General features: G+C 35.6%; 2 protein-coding genes across 7 annotated transcripts; one reads left to right on the plus strand and one right to left on the minus strand.

Moving 5' to 3' along the window:
- Window positions 1-1,133: 1,133 nt before the first annotated feature.
- On the minus strand, window positions 1,134-16,524 carry LOC114142361 (carcinoembryonic antigen-related cell adhesion molecule 5-like). Of its 2 annotated transcripts, none has more exons than XM_028013608.1 (10): window positions 16,416-16,524; window positions 15,848-16,180; window positions 14,693-14,977; window positions 14,176-14,442; window positions 5,913-6,191; window positions 5,307-5,582; window positions 3,732-3,831; window positions 3,314-3,354; window positions 3,212-3,234; window positions 1,134-2,326 (listed from the first exon to the last, which is right to left on the minus strand). In XM_028013608.1, exons 1-10 carry the CDS (start codon window positions 16,453-16,455, stop codon window positions 2,213-2,215), a joined length of 1,758 nt encoding a protein of 585 aa, XP_027869409.1. In that variant the 5' UTR covers window positions 16,456-16,524; the 3' UTR covers window positions 1,134-2,212. The 2 variants fall into 2 exon arrangements, with proteins under 2 accessions (XP_027869409.1, XP_027869408.1); XM_028013607.1 differs by having other exon boundaries at window positions 3,197-3,234.
- On the plus strand, window positions 8,551-13,147 carry LOC114142362 (uncharacterized). 5 transcript variants are annotated; one of them, XM_028013614.1, is made up of 10 exons: window positions 8,551-8,780; window positions 9,995-10,070; window positions 10,205-10,320; window positions 10,734-10,876; window positions 11,148-11,232; window positions 11,417-11,561; window positions 11,684-11,877; window positions 12,157-12,220; window positions 12,319-12,446; window positions 12,796-13,147. In XM_028013614.1, exons 2-10 carry the CDS (start codon window positions 10,004-10,006, stop codon window positions 13,099-13,101), a joined length of 1,248 nt encoding a protein of 415 aa, XP_027869415.1. In that variant the 5' UTR covers window positions 8,551-8,780; window positions 9,995-10,003; the 3' UTR covers window positions 13,102-13,147. The 5 variants fall into 5 exon arrangements, with proteins under 5 accessions (XP_027869415.1, XP_027869410.1, XP_027869413.1 ...); XM_028013609.1 differs by having other exon boundaries at window positions 8,552-8,780; window positions 12,076-12,220; XM_028013612.1 differs by lacking the exon at window positions 8,551-8,780 and adding an exon at window positions 9,153-9,171 and having other exon boundaries at window positions 12,076-12,220.
- Window positions 16,525-27,351: the final 10,827 nt, after the last annotated feature.

Raw genomic sequence — 27,351 nt, forward strand, 5'->3', positions numbered from 1 at the left:
AAGTCATGTGAAACACTTGTAGATATTTGAGTAAACATACAGTGAAACATTATTTTCCCCATTAGATTTTCTTTCTACGGAAGAGGATTAAGGTTTAATCTCAGAATTCTTTTTTTTTTTTTTTTCGGTGGCCCTAATCCTCTTCCGTACCTTTCCTACTGCTTTGTAACTCTTAAATGTCAAAGCCAAAAAATCTGACGCTTCTGCAATTTAGACATCTAGTCCAGAGAATGACAGATGTTCAAACCCGGAAGTTTACAAATGTACCTAAAAAACCACAATATATTGCTTGGAAAAAATATTTATTTTGTTTTTGCTTTTTTGATACACTTAAATGCTTCAGCTCATCAAACAAATATTATTATTAGACAAAGATAACTTCAGTAAATACAGAAACATGTTTACAAATGATAATTTTATTTGTTAAGAAGAAAAAGCTGCAACTCTATTTGGTCTTCTGTGAACAAATAATTGTCTGCCTACACAATCAGTGGTTATAACACTCCAGGTGGCAACAACTCCTATTAAGCTCTGCATTGTAAACTATTTCTAATAAATTCAAAAAGTGACAAATGATATCAGAATCCTGACAATGATTTGATCAGCAGCTTGTTGGACTTTGAGTCCACTTAAAACCTGGAGACAATCCAGTGGCTTTTTATTAACTGTGTTTACAAAGAAAAAGCCAACAGCAAATTCTGGAAGATTAATGTTCCTATTAAAAATAGGCAATTTAACTTTACATTCCTGTGTCAAACATTTCCTTCTTTTAATTTTAATTATATTGGTCAAGTTCATCTGGTATGGACATTCCATGAATTTTAAATAGAGTTGAGGTTCAGGTTTCTGGAAGGGTTTCAAAAGTTCAGTCTTGGTATTCAGACATCATCTACAACCTATTTTATTTACAGCAGGTCTGTTCCATACAAGGAATAAAGGCTTATATAACTTCAAATATGTTTGAGAATGTTTAATCAGGAGAAAATATTTTTATAATTTCCTTAAATGCCCTTTTCACATAAGAAGAAAGTAGTAGTAAACACACATATACCATGAAACATATTTGGAGGAATAAGATAAAATTCCAAAAGCATGATTTTTGTGTCCTACATCTTAAATGATTGGAAACTGGGTTTCTTTTTGTTGATCATGCATTGGTATGAATGTCAAGCCCATCCAAGTTTTTTCTTTCTACAATTAGTTTGTTACTTCAGTGGTTTCATGTTGGCACAGTATAAAAACTGTACTACAACTATAACAAAGAATACATCACGCTAAACTATGACCACACATTTGGCTGTATTAATCAAATTAGCTTAAGTGGAGTGCTCTGATATTTACAAACAATATTTTCTTGCTTAAGCTTCTCAAAATAAAATTTGCACTTCTGCTTCCAGAAAGGTTAACTATTACAATAACCTGACAGGATAAGTGATGTTTAACATTCCCATTCTAGATCTTTCCTGTTATGTGATGGTACACATATTAATACTCAAAGTATTGATTAATGTCTACTGAAATTGAATCAGACAGTGACTTTTGTGTGTCGTTGTACCCCTAAACATTGGAGGATTTCTTTTTTATCAGTGCAAAATCTGGCATCTAATGTAAACTGAATGTGGCTGCAGCTTCTTTATAATAGCAACTGCAGAAGCTTCACATTTTAGATTTGCATTATCACAAGATTAGTATTATCCAAAGTTGTAATGACATATTAACAAGATACACTAAATTCAGATTGGAACCAAGACAATCTGTATCTTGATGATTCTATTATGTGTCTATCCACTCTGAATCTACATATGTATGAACTTAAGTTTTGTCTAGGAACACACTACACATTTCAGGAATAACACTTGCATTACCTCATATTTAGACCAAATTGATACTAAAAGAAATAATTGAACCATAAAGAGAAGATTGCTGCTCACTTTGCATTTACAAAAGTCATAAAATGAAAAGGGGGAAATATTCTGCCTTCTGCTTTCTGTTGCCAGTAAGAGCTGGAGTCAGTTAATTATTAAACAATACGGTGACAGAATGAAGTAAACTAATGCTTAAATTTGCTAAAGCAAACCAACAATCAAGTTTCAGCCAGCTCTGTCATTGTTGGTTTTTGCTTAAAGAAATGTCAAGTTTTAGCAGGATTTAGTTAATACCAGGCTGCCAGCCTGATTGGTTTCAGCTGCATGAGCGCAGAGGGAAGAGTGCTTTAGTTTCTGTTGGTCCTGATGTCAGCGTAGGTTGATGAGGGGTTGTCTGATTCCCACTGGGCTTGAACAGGTTTCTTGTTCTTAGAAAACCTGACATCTGCGTAGGTCACCTCCTGCATGGTAGAAAAAAAAAGATTTGTGAGAAACATTTCATTTAAAAATCAATATTGTTGAATATATAAACTGGCTGCATTATCATGGCTGCATAAAATACCATTGACCAATTCCTCAAACAAGCACTTAATGAAATACACTAGAGATGTATCGAGCTGTATTTAGTTTCCCAGGCTTAAAGTCCAACATTGTGACTTTTTGCACTGCAGGCCTGGCCCGTCCCCCTTCGGCCTGGCTGTATTGTATTTTCACCTCAGAAGTGGGTGGGGACCATCAATCAATAAAATTCCTGCTGAAGCTACCAAGCTCATTTCCCAAGAAACCGTGAAATACTTTGTTTTTCATCGTCCCGTCCAACTCCTTCTGTACACACTTGTCAGTGAAGAAGCTGAGGAAAAGAACTACCTCAGCATTATTTTTTAGCTAAATCATAAAAAAAAATCTCATGTGTGAAAGGGGATCAGGAAACCCCCTGATTCAGAGAGTCTTGGCGACTTCTGATTGCTTCGATTAATTGATTCTTATGAAATCTCTATCACCTTTTTAGATCATCCTTAATCATGCAACATCAGGTTGGAAATCATTAATAAAAGGACCGAGTTAAATATCAAATGGATATCAATAAATTTTTTATAGTAAATTTAGAAAAATGTCACATTAGTTACTAATGTATACGGTTATTAAGCAACTTTGCACCTTTCTATTTAAAAGTGTAGATTTTCTAAACTTTCTAATCATAGAACAACAAATTGATGTTACCCTGTCTTTCACTGCTACTACAGACTGTGACTATTTAACCATATTTTAAAACAAGGTTTAGTATGAAACATTGAAACATGAAACATAGTATAGCATTGCACTATCTTTACCTCATTACTACTTACACCATTATCTCGTCTGTTCCCACCTGTAATTCATAGATAAATTAAAATTAAACAACGAATACTGAATAATCAATAGACACACATCAACAACTGCACACTTACCTGCTGAAATATTTCTATTTGAGGTTTTCCCCCAAGGTTTTCTGTTTAGATAAAAAAATTAATAAAAAACGGAGTAAGTTATTTATAAATATTCAACAAACTCTGTTTTCCTCTCCTAGTTTTCTATAGTTATTTAGAATCATATATGAAATAATGTAATTACAATTACTGCATGAATATTGTTTTACATTTGCAATTATATTGAAAGCATTAATAAGATACAAATGACAGTACATACAGTCAAACCCAAAATTATAAGTATAGCTAGAAAACAAAAGCAGTGTATTGTCAAGAAACATAAACTGTGGCATTTTGATCACATTTTAAGGCATAATCTAAAAACATTTTAGCAGGACAATATTATTAATTACATAAGGTTGTTTTTTATTTTTTATTTTAACGGCTATTTTCCACTTACTTTTTTTTAAGTATGAAGTACGCTCCAAGAACAATTAAAGAAGCGCATACTAAGCATGCAATTACAATTCCTGCAATGGCTCCAGCGGATAATGAGCTTCCTAAAAAGCAATAAAAAAGAAAAATATGTTCACTGTCCAAAACTGTCAAGTTACACAATACGTTGACATAAGCATATTATTTCTATACACAAAACAAGCAGCAGTAATGGATGTGAATGGTGCTAGGAATAATATTTGTAACAATTAAAACATTATTCAGACTCTTTTCTGCTGTGAAATAACACAATCAAAGAACTGCAGACCATGAACAGAACCACTGAAATAATTGGCACAATCAAACCTATTAGAAGGGACGGTACTGGTAATGCTTTCAGGAGAGAAGGGTAGAGGTGGAGATACATAGTATCATAGAAATTATCTAACACCTCTACCATTGAACCAGCCCATCACATAAGAAATTCCAACTTAAACTGCCTATTGATCTGCATATCAGTGTATAAATGTGAACACATTTATGAGTGTGAATGGATGAATGTCTGTTGAGTAAAGAACTTTGAGAGGTCAGTATGACTGGAAATGTACTTTATAAATTTAGTTCACTAACCCGTTTAGATAAATTTAATTGTCTAACCCAACACATTATCCTAAAAATGCCATTCCAGCAGTAAAAGATGTCTGTTACAGACTAATGCTGTTGGGATAGTTTCTTCTAATTAGACAAGGAACCTGGTTGGAGTTTATGTTATGATGGAAAGAACTAAATTAAGGAAAATACTGGAGAAACTATGAAAAGACTGGACTCTGGGATGGAGGTTCAGCTTCTGTCAGGAAAACAACCCACTATCTAAATCATTTGAGCCGCATTCAGTTGTCTATTATCTTCTTCTATTGTCAAATAAACTTAGCGAGTTTAAAATTTTGAACCTAAATGTGTCTATTTCTGAAAGATAAACTTACAAAAGTAAGTTGAGTTAACATTTATTAATCTTGTCAGACTTTCAAGAGTTACATAAATGAGCGTTTTTAGGTTTCCATTTAAAAAACAGAAAGAAGAAAAAGACAGGAGTGGGAACTATTTACCAGAGTGCCTAGCAGCATGTTTCTGTATCCTGTGTTGCACCATGAGTGAGATGGAAGTGTGTTACATTGATCTCACTCTTGTGCATTAGCAAAGTTTAAGGATAATGTCCTGTTCACATTAAATATTTTTGGAGTTTATTGTGATGTTCACTAAAATTCATTATTAAAGCAGAAATTTTGTTCATGCAATTTCAAATAAGAATTTAAAGTATTCTAAAATAAAATAAATAGCTATTTTAACCCTGACATTTTTAGTGAAAATAAAAGAGAAATGTGTTCCCTTTAACTAGTTGAGAGCAGTTCTTTTTTGTACATTGTGAAATAATTACAGTATTTGGTTTAAATGAATACAAAAACATTTTTGAGATTTTCATCTGTAAAAGATTTTGAAAGCTGTTTCTCGTCTTCTTTACCAAAATGTGCTACGTTTGTTGGTCCATCACATGAAATACAACTAAAGTATTTTTAAAGTTTGTGAGTGTGAGGTAACTTACCTTTTGTAGAGGTGCCTTCTATAGAGATATTTAAAAGTTGAGATGATTGATATATTGAGGTTTTGCTGTTAAAGGCCCGACAGCTGTAGTTTCCACTCTGATTCTTTTGAACATTGAGGAGTTCAAGCTCAGATCCAGAACCGGATAGAACTTTTCCATTAAAGAACCAATCAAAAGTGGCAGTAGGTCTGGAGTCAGCTGAACAAGACAAACTGATGTTCAACCCTTCTGGATATTTCTGAGAAGGTGATTCTAAGTTGACTTTCTCTGGACCATCTGCAACAATTAATATTAATTAATTTGCCGCATTAAACTCATAAACAGCTTTCTCAGTGTATTGTTAGTTTAACAGCTGCTTCACTAAGAGAAATAGTACAAATATTAGAAAAAGAAGCACATATTTAAAGTTTATTGGATGGCCAATGTTCTTACTGACATCATTAACTGATAATGTTTTGCAGATATGATGGTGTTTTACTTGATCTCACTTTTTAAAAACGTGTTTCTCATATTTTTTCAAATAGTGAAATAGCAACAAACAACAGGTGTTAAGCTCCAATAAATGTATTAATTTCAAAAGGATGTTATAGCGTTGGAAAAACTCACAGCTGACAGAGACGTTTACAGGATAACTCTTGGCACTGCTGACAGGATTGGAAACATCACAGCTGTAAGATCCATCATCATATCTGGTCACATTGACTATAGTCAGCTTGGATCCTCCATCAGTGATCTGAACTCTGTCACTGGTTGTGATCTGAGAGCTGCTGTTCATCCAGAGGAAGGAGAGAGAAGATCCAAAGGAGGAGCAGGAGAAGCTGACAGACCCATTGAACTCAATCAAATGGGTAACGTCTTGAGTAACCTTTACATTAGAGACTCTCTCTGTGGGTGGAAAGAAAAATAAAAATCAATCACAGACAACTTTTAGTAGAAGATATTCATATTTACTCTTAATAATTTTTATATACTGCTAAATGTTGAAAGTTAGGGGGTTAATGAACAGGTTTATCTATTATGAAACTGTGCAACTTTCTAAATGTATACTGACAAAATGTTGGAAGGGTTATATCTTATATTAAGATGTCTAAATCAATTACATATCATTTGGAGGTACTTTTTCATTTGGATCAAAATATGAAATACTCAGGTACAGTTAAGCCCAAAATAATTTGTATCACTGGAATATTTAGATTTCTAGTAATCTTATAGTTGCACAAGAATTTTTGTTCTGAGTGAAAGTAATATAAATGATTTGGAGTGACTCAGTTAGAGACATGATTTGAAGTCTTTCACCCTGAAGGACTTAAATGATCAAAATATGCTAACTTTTATGTCTCATACAAGTTAGTCAACAATTATAAATAGATTAATTGCTGTAATGCAATTAAGAAATGCTATTGCTTTAAAAATGTAATTAAATTAACTTATCTTGCTGAAAAACTGTCTAAATAGGTTATTTAGGTTACTTAGGTTATTTAGCTAGATTTACATTTACATTTTCGTGTAAATGTTTATTTCTGCAATCTTCTGCCTAAACCATCTCAGTGTTGATCTCCATCAGTTGAACGACTCTTAGCCAGTTCAATTTTCCTATTGGTTGCAGCGGTACAGCTTCGTCCATCTTCGTCCCTCAGCCCTGCGTTCAGTTATATCACCACCTCACTCGGACACACAGCAGCCCTGCCCAGTGGCTAGTCAGGAGTTGGAATAGTGAGCCAAGAGTGAGGCAGCGAACACAGATCGATAGAGTTACTGAGCGTTGTACATGTGTGATTTGTTTGCAATGTGAACACAGAGTGTAATGAGTCTCCTCTGTTCTTACTACTGCAGATGGTATGGTGTTGAACGAATTATGTCAGACTAACAGCAGTGCTGAGTAAAGCACCTCACAGACAGGCTGCTTGCAGCTGAGTGGCAGAGAGTTGTTGCCATAAAAGTCTCCAACAACACAGAAAAAAATAATAATTACTAGATTCTTCACTAGTTGTTGTATTGAAGTCAATAGAGAGGCCTGAAAAGTCTGTAAATAACTTTGGTTAGTGTAACTGAACTCCAAACCCTGTGAAAGAATAAACCCCCACAAAAGAGGCAAGGCCATTTGTAGGGATAAGCGGAGGGGATATGTGACGCTGTGTTGAAAAAACCACTGTTAACTTATCCACTTTGTCACTATATTTATCCATTTTCAGTATCCTCGGGCAAATTTTTTCAACAACTAGTGATAAATCTACTGGCTCTTTTTCCATATTGTTGTAAACTTTCATGCCTTCAATACTCTGCAGCTCGACTGCAGCTTAGCTGCTTGGACGTTACTCTCCCATCATCAAAACAAGATCTTGGTGAAAAATTAATGCAACAGTGGATGAAAATAAATCTTGCAATGTTGCTGAAGCATAGTGAAATAATGCCACAGTGCATATATATAGTTATCAAAGTTAAAGGCAATCCAAGAAAATATTGAAGTGTTACTTTTTTTGTGATTACTTTTGTTTTACCAGATAATGTGTTTTCTACTATTTATTAGAAGTATCCCTGTGCCTACAACAAAGTTTGCAGCTATATCAAATAGCTTTGAGTATTTTATTAGTACCAATGTGTGTTTAAAACTTCTGTATCATAACAATCTTGCTAAAATGCAATTTAGTTTTATTACACATTTTAGCAAACTGAAGTAATTTTTCCTTAAGATGAATTTTATCCCACTGAATTTAGTCCAATAAAATATGAATTTGAAGAGAAATTAGTTTTCAAGGACCTCTTAGATTTTAAATTTTTTGACTTTTTACATAAACATATGGTATGTCTTTGAAAAAGCATATATGCGACTTTATAAGTTAAGGAGAAAATTAACTTTATACCCATTATAAGTAAGTACTGCATTACTTAAAATATATATATTTTTAAAAAGGTACTGAGCCTAAGATCACACAGCAGTGAAGCTTCTCAAAGGCTGAATGGAACTGTCAGCTACCAAAAATCCTGAAATGAAGCAGAAAGGAAATGAGAGTAAAAGTCTGAAGTTACCCAGGAAGGTAACATGTACAATGATCTTGGTCTGAAGTTTGCTATCCATGTTCCTGTCTGAGTTTTTCCTCAGAAAATATTCCCATATCTCTCCACTTTCCTTAGTGAATGTCTGCACAGTAAAAAATGCTGGGTTATTTTCATAACCCAACTTCTGGGTAAGAGATGCTGGGTCATATGTTGGGTTACTTTGACCCAATATTGGTTCAAACGTAGTGACCCAGCGGTTGGGTTGACTTTTTTTTTTTGTTTTAATGAACTCCACTTAACTGATTCTGTTAGGTTTCAGGTTCAGTTGACTCAACACTTTACCCAATTGGTTGGGTCAAATACAGTTTGACCCAACCAATTGGGTAAAAATCCATTGCCCTCTTCACAAACCTCCATTTTCAACTGGACTGTGACCTGATCAGACAACACTGGATTTCTCAATTCAAATAAAACATGGTAAGTTACAATATCATGGCATAATATTTTTAAAGTTTATAGGGTTATTGTATTCTTCATATACTACAGATCTTTTAAATTAAATTTATGTTACTTTAATTTAATTATTTGATCTAACCTATCATCTTCGTTGATAGTGTAATGTTTTTGAAATAATTCATTTAATTCAAAGATAATTTATCCAATTTGGTTTAAAAAAAGGTGAGGGTGTGGGAGGGAGAGATGGCGCTTTGCCCCCCCGCCCCCTCCCCGGCCTTGTTTTCGCGGGCCTCGTTCACTAGCGCGCGCAAAAGGTGGTAGCTAAGCTAGAATGCTAATAACGGATCTATAGCGACAAGGAGGGACTGGAGGCTTTGCAGTAACGGTGTCCGAAGCGATACAGGCTATACAGGTATTCATAGTAATATATCAGTAATATAACTGTTAAATGCCATTTTCATTAAGCCTTTTATTTCTTACTGAACACACTATGCTATGCTATTATACGGTTAACCTTGGTGAAACCGATTGAGGCAGTGGAGAAGGAAAAAAAAAAAGTATGCACCAGCAATGGCAGAGGAGGGGAAGCTAAAGTTGGATAATATGCTTTCTGTCGAATAAAAGTAACTTTTACAGATTTCTAGTGAAGATTTAACTATATAACAATAAAATATCTGCTCGATTTATTGAAATATCTCTTAATTTAAAAGTGCTCCGACATGTTTGGAGTCGTCCCCACCGGTGTTCTGTCAGATCAGCAACTCTGCGATGGCATGTGCTTAACACAAACTGACGGCTATATGTATCTGTCATTACCATATGATTTTATGTAAGCAGCAACATCATCATGACGCAGAAATTAGATAATGCGCACGTATGTTATTCTGGCCATTATTAGCCACCAAGGTGGAATTAAAAACATACAGTTATTAGTGAAAACAGCTGGATTAACTTTTGGGTTTACACAGATCTGCTTCATGTTGTCAGGTATCAGGTTGCGCTGGTGAAAACAAGACTGAACAGTGTGATCTCTCCTGGTGTCCCAAAAAGTGATGTTTTACATTTGTTCATGGTTATTAGCTGCTAAACATATAGTCAATGTCCTATTATTTTTTCTTATTTGCTGTGAAATATTTGGTGATTGTCCTAAATAAAATATTTTTGCACACATTGTACAGGTTATTTTCCACATAGGAAAAAAATGACTCAAATTGTATCACTTTTTTCCCTGAAAGATCTGAAAGATGGATGAGTTTGTAAAACAGAAGCTGACTGAATGGAAACTTTCTGACCTAATCCCTGCTTTTGAAGGTAGGTTAAGTATATACACGTGTGTGTGCGTGCGTGTGTGTGTGTGCGCGCGTGTGTGTGTGTACTTAAAAGCATGCATTGGCAGGAATTCTTTGGATTGAAAATATTAATATGTAATTTCTCATATATTTCAGCTGAAAACATTGATGAAGAAAGCTTCTTTCTTTTGGATGCTAACTGCCTGACATCCCTGATTCCTCACCTTGGTCCTCGTCTGAAATTTCAACGTCATTTTGCAAAATTTCTTGAGGTATGCTTTGAGTCATAGGACAAGACAAAATGGGATATGTGTGTTTTAAATGTGGGATGTCTTTAGGACATAACATAAGGAATTTTTTTTCTCACCTAAGAGTAATTCATAACACATATTCAGCTTCAAGATATGTCCAGTGTGCTCAAAGTGAGCACACTGGACATCTAGCCCTAAAACAACTGAAGATGCTGATCCTACACCACATGCTGAATTAGAGAGTGGAGTTTCTTCTGTTGGAAGAGCAGCATTTGTAAGTTAAGCTGCACAATCAACCTTTCCTATATAACATATTGACATCCATTCTTACTAATTAAAATTAAAAATGACACATCTCATCTTTTCTTAAATTTCTAAGAATATTAAACTGCAGCTAAATAACAGCTATTTTATTTTTCACTATTTATCTGTAGAACATCCGTGAGATCCTCAGTGCCTCCCCTGAAGGTAGACCTGTGGTTATCAGTCTTGATGGAAATCAGCATATATCCATTCGTGAAAGACGGTGCATGGTCAGAACACTTGTGTCACACCTGATGGATCAATATGGAGAAAAGTGAGTATTTCTTGTAAAAACTGGATCAATTAGGTTGTTTTTGTGACATTTTGCTCTTGGTGAGAACATTAACGGCATTGTGCAGTGCTCACCTAAGTAAAATTTCTCCAGTAAGAAGTCTTAAAGTATATGTTGGGCTAATAAAAACTGGCTTTTTTGGAAATTGTTTGTGTTTTAAGGTTTCTGCTCTATGTTTTCATCTTACAATAACTAATTAAAATAAAATATTTTACTTGCCTGTCTTACTGAGTGTAATTTTTTTTGTTTCCAGCCCATCTTCAGACACTAAAGCAATTCTGGCATCTTCGATTGTGGACCAGTTTCCATGTTTAAGAGACAGCCATGGCACAGGATATGTAAGTTTTCACACTTCAGAGAACTAGCACACAAGTACTTCAACAACTTGCACAATGGTTAGCATTAAATATCATTGTAACTATGGTGTTTAAGCTTTGAGTTGTAGGTTTAATAAAAAATTTGGACATTAAAACAGAAAGGCTAACATTTAACTTTTATATTTCTTTTGTTAAAAATGTTCAGGACGCCTGGTTTACCCGCGGAAGACAACACAGGCCAGCAACTGGCTTTCTGGAGGAGCGTCTCCGTAATGTAAGGAAAAGGCATCAACCAAGGAAGAAGATGCTTTCAGCCCCAGAAGCTCCACCAAAAAGATCAAGTTTGCCTGGTACTAGCACATAGACTTTTTCCAAGCCCTATTGTTTTGAGCAGCAATCTAAGCTCTTATTGCTGTGAATTACCTCAAATTTTTTTTCTTTTAATTCCTGTAATATGTTTTTTTCCCCACAGAACCAACCATCAGTGCTGAGCGTGCCATCCAGATGACAGAATGGCTAAAAAATAACTTCTGGCCCGCAGACCAGGTTGTCCAATACATGCGGGAAACTGCAGTATATCGCGCAGGATGGATCCGCTCAAGTGGGACAATCCCAATGCAGCAGATTTTTGCAGAGTTCCCACGTTTGTTGGACACACCAGGGATGGTGAGGTTATACCTCATATTGAGATCAGTTAAATGTTAAACAATAAACTGCAATACCATGTGAAAATGTACAATTACAATCAAACTCAAAATGTCAAACTACCCAGAACATACATTTGTAGCACCCATGAAAGGTTGAATGTAATAGTTCATTTCACTTTTACATTTGATTTGTATTTTTGTCTTTTCTGATTGTTAGATTTTGCAGGACTTTGCCGTTTTATATCCACAGTCTTGTGGAAAACTGACAGAGAACTGGAACACCTTGTTCTCATCAAAGGTCATTCGCATGGGGAAGAAGGAGGAGAGCGGTCTTCTGCCTGAGATTGAGTTGCTTCCACAAGGTATTGAAGCTCAAAAGGAACATTTTCTGAACTAATTTTTTTCTCCTGTGGCTCTTTTTTGATTGTGTAGCATTTTAATCTGAGTTTTTCGTTGACAGACAAACAAGGTGACGTGGCACTGCAGCTGCTGCCAAAACTCCTCCCTGCTGTTCCCTACAGAGTTGGGCGAAAGGTGGTCAGACCCAGCAACCTTGAAGTCCAGCAAGCCTTCATTGATGTCCAGCCAGTAAGTCTATCTTCATGTCAGAATGAGTTCTTTGCTGTTTAAATGTAGTTGAAACCAGAAGTTTAAAACAAATATGCTTTTTTTCCCTCACTGTTCTCCCTGTCATTAATCTGGAATTTACCAAGTCCTAATTGACGTGAAATAAGAATTTTAATGTCATATAACATGAGACAGCGTTGACCAAAAATATGTCTTTTTATATAGTATATGTAAACTTCAAACGCAAGGGTCTTTTGATAATGTATCAAACAAAAATCATATAAGAATTAGTCAAAAATTATTAGTGGGTAATGTTCCTCCTTACCTTTAAATGACTAATGGCTTCCTTTCTGCTTTTTCCACACACCAGATTGGGACAAATATGGTGGAATATCTTGGAAGTACAGCAACAGAGCATCCACGTGTTCTCATGCTTGGGGACAGGTATTGTTGTTCCCAAGCATTTGTTGTCATAAATGGAACTGCTTTGGAATATCCATCTCTTTTGGGGGCCGTTGACGGCTGTTTCAAATCATTCTTCGTTTTTGATGTGAGTTATCCGAAGTCGTGTATCCAGATTTGGGATTTTCTCCAAACTGTGATATATGAAATCCCAGGAAACGAGTCACCCCCGATAAAATTAATGAGGGCACAGTTGGAGGCCATGGAAGAATAAATGCAATTCTTCAATAACCCTTAAATAAGTTTTAAATGTTCTGATTGAAAAACCTTCTTTGTTACTATGTTACTATTGTTTTTTACATTTCCTTCAAACTGATGAAAATATTTTGTTGTGTACACCAATAAAGTAAAAAAGGGTGCAGATTTAATCAATTGTTTATATGTAACTTTTACATGTCTGTATTAAAAATTTCATGTATGTTGGAATGTATAACATTTGCAAATAAAAGTTATTTTGAGCTAATCTGAATGTTTTTAGTTAAATTTTTATAGTGAATTTTAAAGTAGAAAAGGAAAAAAAAATTAAAAATAAAAATATGGTGGTATAATAACCCTTTTAATGGGTAATAAATTTCAACCCAATATTGAGTCATTTTAACTTTGGGCAGTGGTCAATTTAACCCAAGCTTTAGGTTGCAGCTATGACCCAATGTGCTGGGTCAAACCCTCAACCCAACCCAGTTGAGTTAAAACAACCCAGTGTTGGGTCGGTCCATATATGACCCAGCGCTGGGTTACGTATTGGGTTATTTTCAACCCAGCAGTTTTTACTGTGTGACTACAGGTTGTGGAGAAAGTTACAAGTGGGACTCATCATTCACTTTCTCATGCTCAAGAGAATAAACTCAAGAGAGAGCTTATTATGTTGCATTAAAAGTGTCACAAAATACATAGAGTTTCAATGCATTGTACTTAAATAATAAGTGAACAGATGTTAGCTATATAAATATTGCCCACAGAGATGTTCTCATAACCTTAAATTTGCAACATAATGTAGAGATAAGTATAGACGATTAATGGGTGAATTTTAGCTCCATGCTTCAAACCTTTCTTTAGGATGGGTTGCAGTGTTGACATTTTTGTCCTTTTATGTTATTAAATTAATATGATTATTAATGTAGCCACCAATAATTGTAAAATAATCAAAATAATTTGGCTATGTAATTGTTCTGGACTATAACAATGTTGAAGGTGTTATATGGTAATCTTTTTTCCAATACTAACAGTGATGCTGCTGTTCAGTTTTATAACATATATTTCTTTTTACAAGAACGTTTGTCATACCTACCATGAACAGAGACAGGTGAAGGTTCAGATGTTTGAGATATCAGAGTTTTGCTGTTAAAGGCCTGACAGCTGTAGTTTCCACTCTGACTCATCTGGATATTTATCAGTCTGAGCAATGGACCGCTACTGGTCAGCTTGTCTCCATTCAGAAACCACTGATATTCAGCAGAAGGTGTTGAGTCAGCAGAGCAGGTCAGATTAATGTCTGATCCTTTCTCATGATGTTCCTTAGATGGATACACTTCTATTTGTACATTATCTGGACCATCTGAGTGTAGAAACAGCAATAGGTGAAGAAATTAATTTCACTGAAAAAGTAATGATAAATAATTCCATGTTATTTGTGTAGAAGCAATTCTTAAAATAATTACCATTATTTTAAGAATAAATATAAATTAAATATTAAGAAAGTTAATAAATTAAAAATTACATTAAAGTTGCAGAACTTTTCCAATTATATTTATATAATGGCTGCAGCAGATTTAAACAGATGTTGAGCATTTAGATGAGAAACTTACAACTAACAGAGATTTTTACTGGATCACTGATGACAGAACTGACAAGATTAGACACATGGCAGGTGTATGATCCCTTGTCATTTCGGGTCACATTTACTATTGTCAGATTGGAGTTTTCTTCATTTGTGTTGATCTGAACTCTCTCGCTGTCTGTGACCTCAGAGCCGTCTTTCATCCATAGGAAGGAGAGAGAAGATCCAGAGGAGGAGCAGAACAGACTGACGGAGCTGTTGAACTCAATCAGGTCTGAACTTAGCAGGGAGACATTTACATTGGAGACTGGTTCTGTTGGAGGAAACCAAAGTTGTTGTCATCAAATACAAGAGACAACAATCTCTTCTGTATTTCTCTTCATGAAAAAACAGTAAAAATCTTGACATGGGAGAAATTATAAAAAACACTTTATTTGACGCGTTGTGAATAAGACTGTCATGACACCGTCATAAACATGACACAACACCTATCATGAACATGAGTAGGTCTTCATGAATATGAATATGAATGGATGGAAGGTGATTTAAAATTGACAATTTTAAGTCAACTTCCATCAAACCATGTCAGTTTTATTTTATATCCCTAATCAAATAATATGACATGTTGGAAACAATAGAAAACTAGTACAGCACTGACAAAGAAATATCTCCAATCAGCAAACTCTTCCATAAAAGTTAGAGGAATTATTTACTCTGCTTCCTCCCATTTACTCTTTTCAAGGTACTTTGTAGGCATGTCAACAAAAAAACCTTTTTGGCAAAACTGCTTGATAAACATTAATTTCATTGCTAAGTCTGAAAGCATGTAACAGGCTGAAAGCAATGTCTAAGTAACAACACAACTGATCATGTTTCCCGTTTCTGAGCTTTTCTGATAAAACCTCAAGTTTATTTTCTTTTTTTATTTTGACCAATGTAATTTTAAATATCCTGAAGGAAATCTGATTTTAAACAATGCAGTAGACTATTCTATTTAATTCCTTAATTCTTCTTCCCACAAAATACATTTAAAATAGTTCAAAGCTCATAATAATAGCCTACAGCTCTCACTTGTTTAAAGGGTTATAAGATGGATGGAGGGTGAAAAAAATAAAATAAACTGCAGTGAAAGTTTAGAGACTGAAACGTGTTAGTTGAATCTTGGCTTTCAACATCTACTCACCATAAACATTCAATGTGGTGCGTCCTATCGGTTGATTCATTCCATCTTGAATGGTAACTGTGTACTCTCCACTGTCACTGAGTTTCAGATCCCTGAGTTCCAGAGATCCAGTTGATCTGAAGAGAGTGAGCCTGCCTTCATATTCTGGTGCAGTTGTGTCTCCAGTAGACTGTGATATAATTATGAATTGAGGTTTTGAACCATTATCAAACTGCCAGTTGACAAACGTAAATGGTGTTTCTGTTGGATTCAGGTCTGTTGTGAAATTTACTGTCCCTCCAACAGAGGCAATCAGAGGACCATCTGGTAACACACCAACTCCATTAGATAAACCTGGAAAACAGGTACAAGTATAATGCAGTATTAAAAATGGCTTAAAAGGTCAAAAAACAAATATGGATAGGTATGAAAGGTTAGCCTAATATAAAATGCTGAAAATATGTACCTAATATTTTAGGCATATTTTAATCATGGTGAGCTCTGTTTAAGAATAAGGTTTATCTGGTTGTTACACAATAAAAAAACTTGACAGAGGCTTGAAAACATTTTACTAATACAAATCTCTTACCTATAAAAATCACCACCACGACAAAAAGCAGTCGTAACATTGCTTTGATTTAAATCTAGAGGTGTCAGTGTAAGGACAGCTCAGGACTCGAACTGAAACGTAGAAAAGCTTCGCAATGAATGGTACACACTTAGTGCTGTAAATTATTACAGTAATGAAAGCCGCCTTGAGAATCTACATCATGTCCCACTGGAGTTAAAGAATTGCTTGACGGCTCCCTCTCGTGGTGAATATGTATTTTTTGTGTGATCTATGCGGAGAGGTACAGTTTATTTTATGACTACTTCAAAATGGGAAAAGAAAATGTAAATTTAATAAGAATCAGGTTGGGCTTACAAAGCATTCAATACATTATTCAATGAGTTCAAACTCCATCCTTTTTCATTGCAATTTATTTATCCAGATTTTAAGGCTATATTAGCCAGTTGTGAAATGTAATTCAAGTTTTTAATAAGTTGTAACTTATTTAAATTCACCTTTATAAATTAACAACTTATTTACAGGAATTAACTTTGGATGGATGGATAGATTGATGGATGGACACAGACTTTTTGTTACTTTTACATAATATATATCGAAATAAATTTAAACTACTATCCCTCCATACATTTAGGAAAAAATTTGCCCCTTACCCAACACTACTTGAGGGTCTAGGCTCTCCTGCTGGACTGCGTTGCGTTTTGAATTTTACTCAATCACTCTTTGTCCATGGCAAACACTTTAAAAAGTGTATTTGGGCTGCAGGTCATCTTATGGACTTCTTTACATTAATTTCACTTAATTCTTTTGCTTTTGCTATGACAACTTACTCCAACTCAATTCATTAAGTTCTTCCATCTCAATTTGCTAAGTTTTTATAACTTAATTCATAAAGGGGCTTAACATGACAAATTTAAGTCACTCTTACTCAAATCATTTATTTTGTTCTAATAAATGTTTAAAATCTCTTTGACTTCATTCTACAGAAAGTCAACTCAAACTTATAGTTTCAAACTAAATATTTTGGGCTGCAAACATCTTAGTTTGCAGCCTAATACCCTTTTTACAGTGTCCTCTAAATACACTCCAACTTAAAATTTACAAATCTTTTCCTTAAAGGACCTTTTTACTTTGACTTTACTTGAGAGAATTAAGTTCAATGCCATATTCGTATCCTATGTCTGACACCATGACGCTCTGTCCCTTCAGCAGGGACAGGTTCTGTACCTATAGGGTGCTGTGGTGGCACAGGGGTAGAGCACAGCAAACATAAGGAGGACTTAGTCCTTGACGGGGCCTTCACAGGTTTGATGCCCAACCTGATGACCTTAGCTGCAGGTCTTCCTCTCTGTCATTAACCACTTTCCTGAATAAGTACGCTCAAATAAATCTGCCTGAGACAAAAACCCTTTGAAAAAAGAGATAGTTTATTAATTTACTTCTTTATTTGAACTAAACTAAATGATTTGAGTAAGACTGACTTAGATCTGTCATCTTACACCATGTTCCAAATTATTACGCAAGTGATATTTTCTCAGATTTTCTTAAATGGTCAATGCAAATGACGGTCAGTATAATTTTCAAGTCATGAACTATTACAGTATAAATCAAATTTTACTGAACAAAGCTCACCATGAGAACAGTATTTTTTTCAAAAATAAAAAACTCAAATTGCACTGTTCCAAATTATTATGCACAGCAGATTTTCTAAACGTTTTATGGATTATAAAGAACTGCAAACTTTCATTCTTTGAATGTGCAGCATTAAGTGGTCACATGTACAAAAATCAAAAGCTATTTCAATCAAAAACATCTTAACCGACCGAGTTACATGTTAACATACGTAGAACCCCTTCTTTGACATCACAGCACAATTCTTGATCCATTGAACTTGTGAGTTTGTGGGAAGTTTCTGCTTGAATTTCTTTGCAGGATGTCAGAAAACCTTCCCAGAGCTGCTGTTTTGATATGAACTGCATTCCACCCTCAGATCTTCTGCTTGAGGAAACTCCAAAGGTTCTCAATAGGGTTGAGGTCAGAGGAGGATGGTGACCACACCATGAGTTTATCCTCTTTTATGCTCATAGCAGCCAATGACACAGCAGTATTCCTTGCAGCATGAGATGGTGCATTGTCATGCATGAATATGATTTTGCTACTGAAGGTACGGCTCTTCTTTTTGAACCACGAAAAAAAGTGATCAGTCAGAAAGTCCATATACTTTGCTGAAGTAATTTTCACACTTCAGGGACTCTGAAGGGGCCGACCAATGATTCTCTCCACATGATTTTAGCCCAAAAAATGACTCCACCACCTCCTTGCTGACGTCACAGCCGTGTTGGGACGTGGTGGCCATCCACCACCAATCCACTACTACGTCCATTTGAACCATCCAGGGATGCAATGCAGTCATCAGTGAACAAGTCTGTTTGAAAATTAATCTTCATGTACGGCTGGGCCCACTGAGACCGTTTCTGCTTGTGAGCTCTGGTTAAGGGGCCCAATAGTAGGTTCATGCACCGCAAGCCTCTGGAGGATCCCCCACCTTGAGCTTCCAGAGGCACCAGCAGCTTCAAATAACTGTTTGCTGCTTTGTAAGGCCATGTTAACAGCTGCTCTTAATCAGGTGCATTTGTCTAACAGAAACCTTCCTCATTATGCCTTTATCTGTGCAAACCCATCTTTGTTCTGAATCAGCCACAAATCTCTTCACTGTACGATAACGCTTCAGTTTTCGTTAAATATCTAATGATTTCATACCTTGTCATAGAGCACTACACTATGTGATGATTTTCGTCAGCAGAGAGATCCTTTCTCTTTCCCATATTGCTTGAAACCTGTTAATAATGTGGAACATCCTTCTTAAGTAGATTTCCTTTAATTGAGCTCACCAGACAAACTAATCAACCAGCTCTCTGAAATTAATTATAGTGATTCAAAGAGCCCTGACACACAATACCATCTATAAATTTAATAGCACAACAAAAAATTTAATCTTTATGACAAATTGAAATTGCTAAATAATTTGGAACATGGTGTAAAGACACTTAATAAATTTGTTTAAAAAAAAGAACAAATTGAGTTGGATGACTATAATATACTGAGTTGGTTAAACTTAATAAATTAAGTTGGATAAACTTAATTGAATTGCTTGTTACCAATTGAAGAAATTCAATTAAGTTGGTTCAACTAATTTCTTTTTACCACCAAACATTTTGACTTGACATCTTGCAACTTCAGCATAACTGAACTTGACCTCAAAATTGCTGAGAGGGCAAAAATGGCGGATTCACAAAATTGATTTGCCAGATGTCATGACTGTTCAGAAGTTACTCAGCAAATGCAGTGACGTCATAGACAAGAAAACATAATACAAAGTGAAGAAGACTGAGCAGGCTGAAAGATATGATCCAAAAAAGAACATAAAGATATCTATGCTGTACGGGGACAGAATAGATTTAAATTCTTTGCTCTCATAGACACTCAAAGTACACAAAAACATGTTTATTTAAGGTCTAAAAACTGGATTTTGCATGATATGTTAAAAGGTTTATGAAATTTTACTATTTCTCAAAGTAGCATAGTTTTGAGAAATAGCAGTGAGGTGTTCGGGGCATGTCCCACCGGGAGGAGGCCCTGGGGAAGACCCAGGACGTTAGAGGGACTATGTTTCTCGGCTGGCCTGGGACGCCTCGGGATTCCCCGGAGGAGCTGGAACAAGTGGCTGGGGAGAGGGAAGTCTGGGCCTCCCTACTTAAGCTGCTACCCCGAGACCCAACTCCAGATAAGCAGAAGAAAATGGATGGACGGATGAATGGCTATTTCTCAAACTTCATATAAAAGACTGAATAGCTCTTCAAACAGAAACCTACACTGGGTGAATATGTTTGCATAAATGTGGATCATTATGCTTCTTTTTTATTATATAAAATGCAGAGAAAGGAGCAAGGGACCAAAACAAGTACTTGTAAATGATTGATAAATGTAGGTCAATAATCCGCTCAGCTATTTAGCTGTTTCACTTCCTTATATGTTTGTTCTCAAGTAGTTCCTGCAACTCAATAGTGGTCAACTAGACAAAAAGAAAAACTTTTCTTTTTATACTTGGAATAAGATGGAAACAGCAAAAATATGTTTAACCATCCTTGGAGCTATGGCAGGTGAGTTTTTACAACATGATACATAATTTTACTCTATTTTTGGAAAACATACAACTCTTAAAACTCTGTGTTGACAGTTTAACTGAAGGAAGTTATTGAATAACTCTCTTGTGGATGACAATGACTTTTACAAAATACATTTTGCTGACATGCCTAATATTTTGATTATTTTGTTTATTTATTTTCAATTTCAGAAACACATTTTTACCACATTTCTTATACAGCAGATAATATTAAAAAAAACTTGCTGGATTTGTGGACAAATAAAACCTATATGCCAATATTTACACTACAGCTCACAAATTAGAAACATTTGAAGCAGACAACAAAACAGAACTAGCTATAGTCTGGAACAGTTTGATGTTTCTTTATTAAAAGTAAATAACTTTTAGTTTTGCTCAAGGTCTAAATCAGGAGCAAACAAGGATAACTTTTAATCCATACATAAGAAAGTTTCACAAAATCAGACAACCAACAATGGTGACTTTGAGAAGCTAGTCTAGTCAGGACTAAGCAGGACAACAAAGAAAGAAAGAAATGAAGTCTGAAATGGATTAGACAGGAGCCATAAACACAGATTTAAATCATCAGTTGCAAATGTTATTTGCTACATAATGTAACACTCACGATGTGTTTACAGTTTATAGAACAGACAATCAGACCAGTGCTAGGTTCGGCTACGGGAGTAGAGAACTGTGCAGGTGTATTAATGACCACAGACCAGAAAATAAGTTTAAACTGCTGGCTTATTATTTGTTGAAAAGAAAAGAAACAACGATATTACAAACAATTGACGTACAATGACACAAAATTAAATCCAAAATAGTTTCCCCGTTTCTTTCAGAATATTGTATTTATCCCTGCTTGAAATTTTAAACCTAATGTTAGGTATTAAAGGATACTATTTATTTTAACCTAGGTTATAGTTCCATGTAAGTTCAAGTTGATACTGTTAATCTATTTAATTTACAGTTTGGTTGTTTTAATCTTTTAAATCTAATTTTAATTATTTATAGTTCTTTTAGGAAGTTAAGGTTTTTTTAATTTCCTGTTTTAACCATTTCTTGTTTCTATTATAACCAACAGACAATTTCACATTAAACACTAACAATGGATATTGAATGTGGTTCGAGAAAAGAAAAAACACAACAAAAACAGTCCAGCAAAAGACCAAATAACTTGTGCTTCAAATCAGTGTCTTTTCTTTCTGATGATCCTGAAGGGTTAATCCCGTTCCTCTGAATCCAGTGCTATTTCAGCAGGAAACATGGGCAGGTTATACCAGTTTGGATTAATTGAAATGTCCAGCAGAGGGCGTAGCTCCTGCTAGACGGCGGTTACAGGGCTCCTGGGTTACTGCTCGCCATCTTGTTTCTCACTAGCAGAATCCAACTCAGCAATCGACTCGGAATTTCCCGGTCCAATTTCCAGCAGAACCTTAACCAACAAAGCATAACAAAAGTTCTTTTAGCTTTACTTTGTACTGAATAAAATAACATACTCGCCGATTTGGCGGCTGAACATCGTGTGTGTGTGTGTGTGTGTGTGTGTGTGTGTGTGTGTGTGTGTGGGGGGGTGGGGGGGGGGGGGAAACATGCTTCACCCACACCAGCTCATCCGTTACTTCCACGGTTTTTGAACATAAGACAACATAAATGTGCTACTTTAACTTTCCATTTCAATGAAATAAAATTGTCGTACAAATACATCCTTCACAGAAAATAAAATACACTTTTTAACTCACCAAGTCCAGTTCTGTAACATATAACACTCCGAACGCAGTCAGTAAAAAAATGCGGAAAGCTCCTCCTCCGAAGAATGGAAAAGGTTTCCAGTCAGCAGGTAGACTTTTTAATCGTCTATTTTCTCTTATCTCTCTCTCTTTCAAAGCACAATTCTTAGCTTCTTCGTTCTCTCTGCTCCTTCTTCGCTCTTTCTGCTTCTTCTTCGAGCGCCAGAGGACGTAGCAAGCCGGTTGGCTGGAGCAAGTCACATGGGCTACACATCAATGTGACCCTTCAGAATAAGAGATTTTACTCAACTTGACGGTTTTAGCTGCTGACAAAATAATACTCTGTTTTATACAAATTTTTAACCAAATAAAATATCATAACATGAAATACAGCATTCTTAATGTTTGTAATTATTACTTTTTATATTTTTAACTATTTTAGGACCTATTTATTCTCTATTTATTTATTTCCTATTTATGCATTTTATAGCTAGTTTCTATGGAAAGGCTTATTTTTAATGACGCTATATTAACCTGGGTTACAATAAGATAAAATAAAATGTCTCCCATTAGCCTGAAGTTTTATTGTCCTCCATTCCTCCATAGAGAGTTATATAGACACCCTTCTGTCAAAATTTAATCGGAGTTTGATTGATGAGTGATTAATGACCCGTGACTAATTGATTTTAATTTCCGGTCACATGATGCCCCCCCACCCCCCCAATCCGGTCACATGATGCCGCCCCCCCTCCCGGATGTCTCATGACCTCAGCATGCTTAACACGTGTTACACTATATTCCCGCTAATTTCAATTCAACCAATAGAAACAGAGACAGGCTCCGAGTTTTATGAGTAATACAATTAAAGTATATAAAAAAATAATAAGTGTTCAATAATCAAGAATAATATACAATATTACGGAGCCCCTAAGGGGACATGGAGAGAAAAAAAAAGGAAAGAAATCCCGACTTATTATCTCGAGATCCCGACTTATTATCCCGACTTATTATCTCGAGATCCCGACTTATTATCCCGACTTATTATCTCGAGATCCCGACATCAGTACATAACGACCTAATCACAGTGATGGAGGACACCCACCCATGATTTTTATTTCGAGCTTGGGCTTGAGTATAAACACATTAAACACAGTTTTGGTTGAATTCATTAATAACCAGCTAAAGTCCTCTGGACAGCTTCACGGTTACCGATGGATGTACGCTAAATTGCATGTGCATGATATCCTCCTCTGGGACATCTCTGGACCGCAGAAAATGATATAAGTCGTCCTCCATAAACAATGTAGACACACTCCCCCACGTTTACCGCATAAAAACATGCCTTTCCCCCCCAAAAAAGTAACTCGCGATTTTTCAGAAATGTCGCGGGATCTTGAGATAATAAGTCGGGATAATAAGTCGGGATCTCGAGATAATAAGTCGGGATCTCGAGATAATAAGTCGGGATAATAAGTCGGGATCTCGAGATAATAAGTCGGGATCTCGAGATAATAAGTCGGGATAATAAGTCGGGATCTCGAGATAATAAGTCGGGATCTCGAGATAATAAGTCGGGATAATAAGTCGGGATCTCGAGATAATAAGTCGGGATCTCGGGATCTCGAGATAATAAGTCGGGATAATAAGTCGGGATCTCGAGATAATAAGTCGGGATCTCGAGATAATAAGTCGGGATTTCTTTCCTTTTTTTTTTCCTCTCCATGTCCCCTTAGGGGCTCCGTACAATATAGTATATTTAAATAGAATGTTGTAATTAACTCCGGTTTTGCTCACCAAGCCGTTCGTGTTTGTGCGTGTGTCCGGGCAGAATACTGGACAGGGAGAGGGTTGAACTTTGAACATGTCCCTCAGGATATCTCAATGCGATACATTGTTTAAGGTGAACTCCTTCTGACCTCTATGAGTTTGAATTAGCCAATAGAAGCAGAGACAAGGGGGTTCGGTGATAGAAAATCAATAGTAACATACAATATAGTATATTGAAATAGATTTGGATGTTGTAACTACATCCGGTTTTTTAAACAGAAGGTCTTTCTGATATACTGCCTGAAGCGGGACACGCCACAGCCATCAGGAAGACTCTCATGACCTCCGGTCATCATGCGTGACACGTGTGGCTCTCTATATTTCCGATCATCTCAATTGGGTCTCTATCGGGGGCTGATTGATATGGCCAGCACAGGATTCATTCTCGTGACTTTTGGGGGAGGCCCCATGACAGTGCTGCTCACCAAGCCATGCATGTGGGTGTGTGTGTGTGTGTGTTTGTATATAAAGACATATAGAAACAAAAGTCCCTAAAGAAAACCTACAGTTTAACTATTTTACTGCGTTATTTATGGTAGCACAATTAGTCAGTGTTGACTATGAGTTTGTGATTTCCTTCATCACTTCAATTTTAAACTCTTATAGATTTTTTTTTCTGTAACACTTGCTAGTGTGATACATTTCAATAAATGTTCCTCATCTGTACACGTACTTCTTAAGAATATGTGACAGACAGTAAACAGGCCTACTCAAATTTAACTTTTATCTTTCCGCAGTTAAAGAATTTGTCCAGACTTTTCCAGAATTTGGCCTGGCATCATTGTAAATGATTTTGTTCAATCTTTTTCTTGCTGTTGTACCAACACTTATCTTCCCACTGCTTCATGCTTTCTCCAAAATAGCAAATTAAACCAAGATTTGCGATTAAATTTTGACAGAAGGGTGCCTATATAACTCTCTCTCCATGGCTCTATGAGACAGGCCAAACAGACTCAGCATCTTATATCCCAGCCAGTGTCATCTTTACTAAGATGAGACCTTCAGATCATTTATCAGTACATCCTAATGTTTGTCACATAAATAAGCAGCCTCGTTCAGCTTAACATTCTCAAAAACATATACATTATGCACAAATTGTGTAGAGTTTAATTGTGAAGAGTTTTTATTAAATTAATAATTCAATGAATTAAAAATATTTAAATGCAATAATACTTCTGTGGGCAAAACTGGAACCACACACTGCTTGTCTTGTTCTTTGACATTCTTGAATAGGAGTTCAGGAGGAAAATGTGTCGAGGGCTTTGTTACCCTTTCTACAATAGCAAACAAATGTCTTTACATTTTTGGTGTGTTTAGTGACAGTGGCAGAGAAATGTTACTCTTCTGTTCTTTTAAAATCAAATCATTGGTGAGAACACATTTGAAATGTCAAAATGAACCTTTTCTCTGCTTGTGTATGCTCACAGAAACCAGATTGTAGCATATTAAGAAGAGCAGATGTTTTGATTATGGAGTCCTTCATGGTGTATTTCTTTGGGTGTGGTGAAATTGTCACAAATTTAAACTTAGTTTATTAAAATGTTTCCTCCAGGTTTATCTAATGGAGTTGGTGTGTTACCAGATGGTCCTCTGATTGCCTCTGTTGGAGGGACAGTAAATTTCACAACAGACCTGAATCCAACAGAAACACCATTTACGATTGTCAACTGGCAGTTTGATAATGGTTCAAAACCTCAATTCATAATTATATCACAGTCTACTGGAGACACAACTGCACCAGAATATGAAGGCAGGCTCACTCTCTTCAGATCAACTGGATCTCTGGAACTCAGGGATCTGAAACTCAGTGACAGTGGAGAGTACACAGTTATCATTCAAGATGGAATGAATCAACCGATAGGACGCACCACATTGAATGTTTATGGTGAGTAGATGTTGAAAGCCCATTATGTTTAATTAGACATTTTTGCTTTGTCTAATTAAACTTTTATTTTCTATGTTATCTTTTGACATCTTGTTTCAACCCTGTACGTGTTTATATAACCTCAAATTATAATAGCACATACTGTAGGTCTAGTAAATAATTAATAGTAGCATAGAATTATAGCTATAAGTTAGTTACATAATTAATTATTAGCTTCTATATATCAATTGTTGCCAGCAGTCCTATTGAAATATTTCTTTGATTCTATTATTATATATAAAGTCAAATTACAACTGAAAGCCTTCTGCTCTTTCTAACCAGCTGCTTTTATGATTTTATTAAGGTATCTTTTAATTTATTTTATGTATTTTGTATGGTGTGCTTGAGGCACCTTTAAATAATGTTTTATTATTAATCTCTATTTTCTAAACCTGTATACTGAACACTGTTAGCCTTTGCTGTATTTTTTACAGTTAAATACCACAAAATGCCCAGTAAAACTACCATAAGACATCTTTACAAGTAGTTACTGTAATTTGCATTGCATTATGGGTATAGTACATAGTATTACAGTAACTTACTGTATGTTTTGAATTTGCAGTAATTTACTGTTTACACATTGCAGTAGTGGTTCTGTACTTATAATATACAGTAAGAATTATATTTGATTTTCAACGGTCATCATAGCTGCTTCATCGTGGTTCCCTGTTTCTGTATTTTTACTCCTTTAGTGGTTAACATATTTTTAAGGCAGAAACAGAGAATGTACTTTTGTTTTTTTCACATCCTAGCTAACATTAACATGCAGTTTATCTAGCTACCTCATCAAGAGTGGCTTCGCTTCCAACTTTTTTCGGATGACGTTTGTTTTAAACTCCGAAGCTTTTTCCCTCCAAGTGGAAGTGCAGCTCTGTCTCTGTGCTGTGGGCTCACACTGCTTCAGCTCTTCAAGACAGGTAAAAAAACCACTTCTTAGAAAACTGTTTGAAGCCAAAACCCAGTCTGGAAATGTACATTTTAGATGGAGTTAACGTAACTTATAGCATCATGCTATAATGCTATAACTTAGCATTTTAGCATGAGCTCGTTTGTGCTGGTTAGCCTGGTAAAATAACGTTACCTTTACGTTACTAACTCTGGTGTTTTATATATCAGGCATATTGCAACGTTATAAGTTACGTGTCTGTAAATGAGGTGAAAGAAAGGAAAATATGATGGTGTTATTTTTTGAGCTGGTTCGGAATTAACACTAGCTAAGGTGCTAATTTTACCGTTGAAGGTTTTAGCTTGACTTTTGCCGCTTAATCTTCCTCGGGCGGCTTTGGGTTGAGATGAGCTCAGTGCTGAGTGTCT

Source organism: Xiphophorus couchianus, chromosome 3, assembly GCF_001444195.1.
Source record: "Xiphophorus couchianus chromosome 3, X_couchianus-1.0, whole genome shotgun sequence".
Classification (NCBI taxonomy): domain Eukaryota; kingdom Metazoa; phylum Chordata; class Actinopteri; order Cyprinodontiformes; family Poeciliidae; genus Xiphophorus; species Xiphophorus couchianus.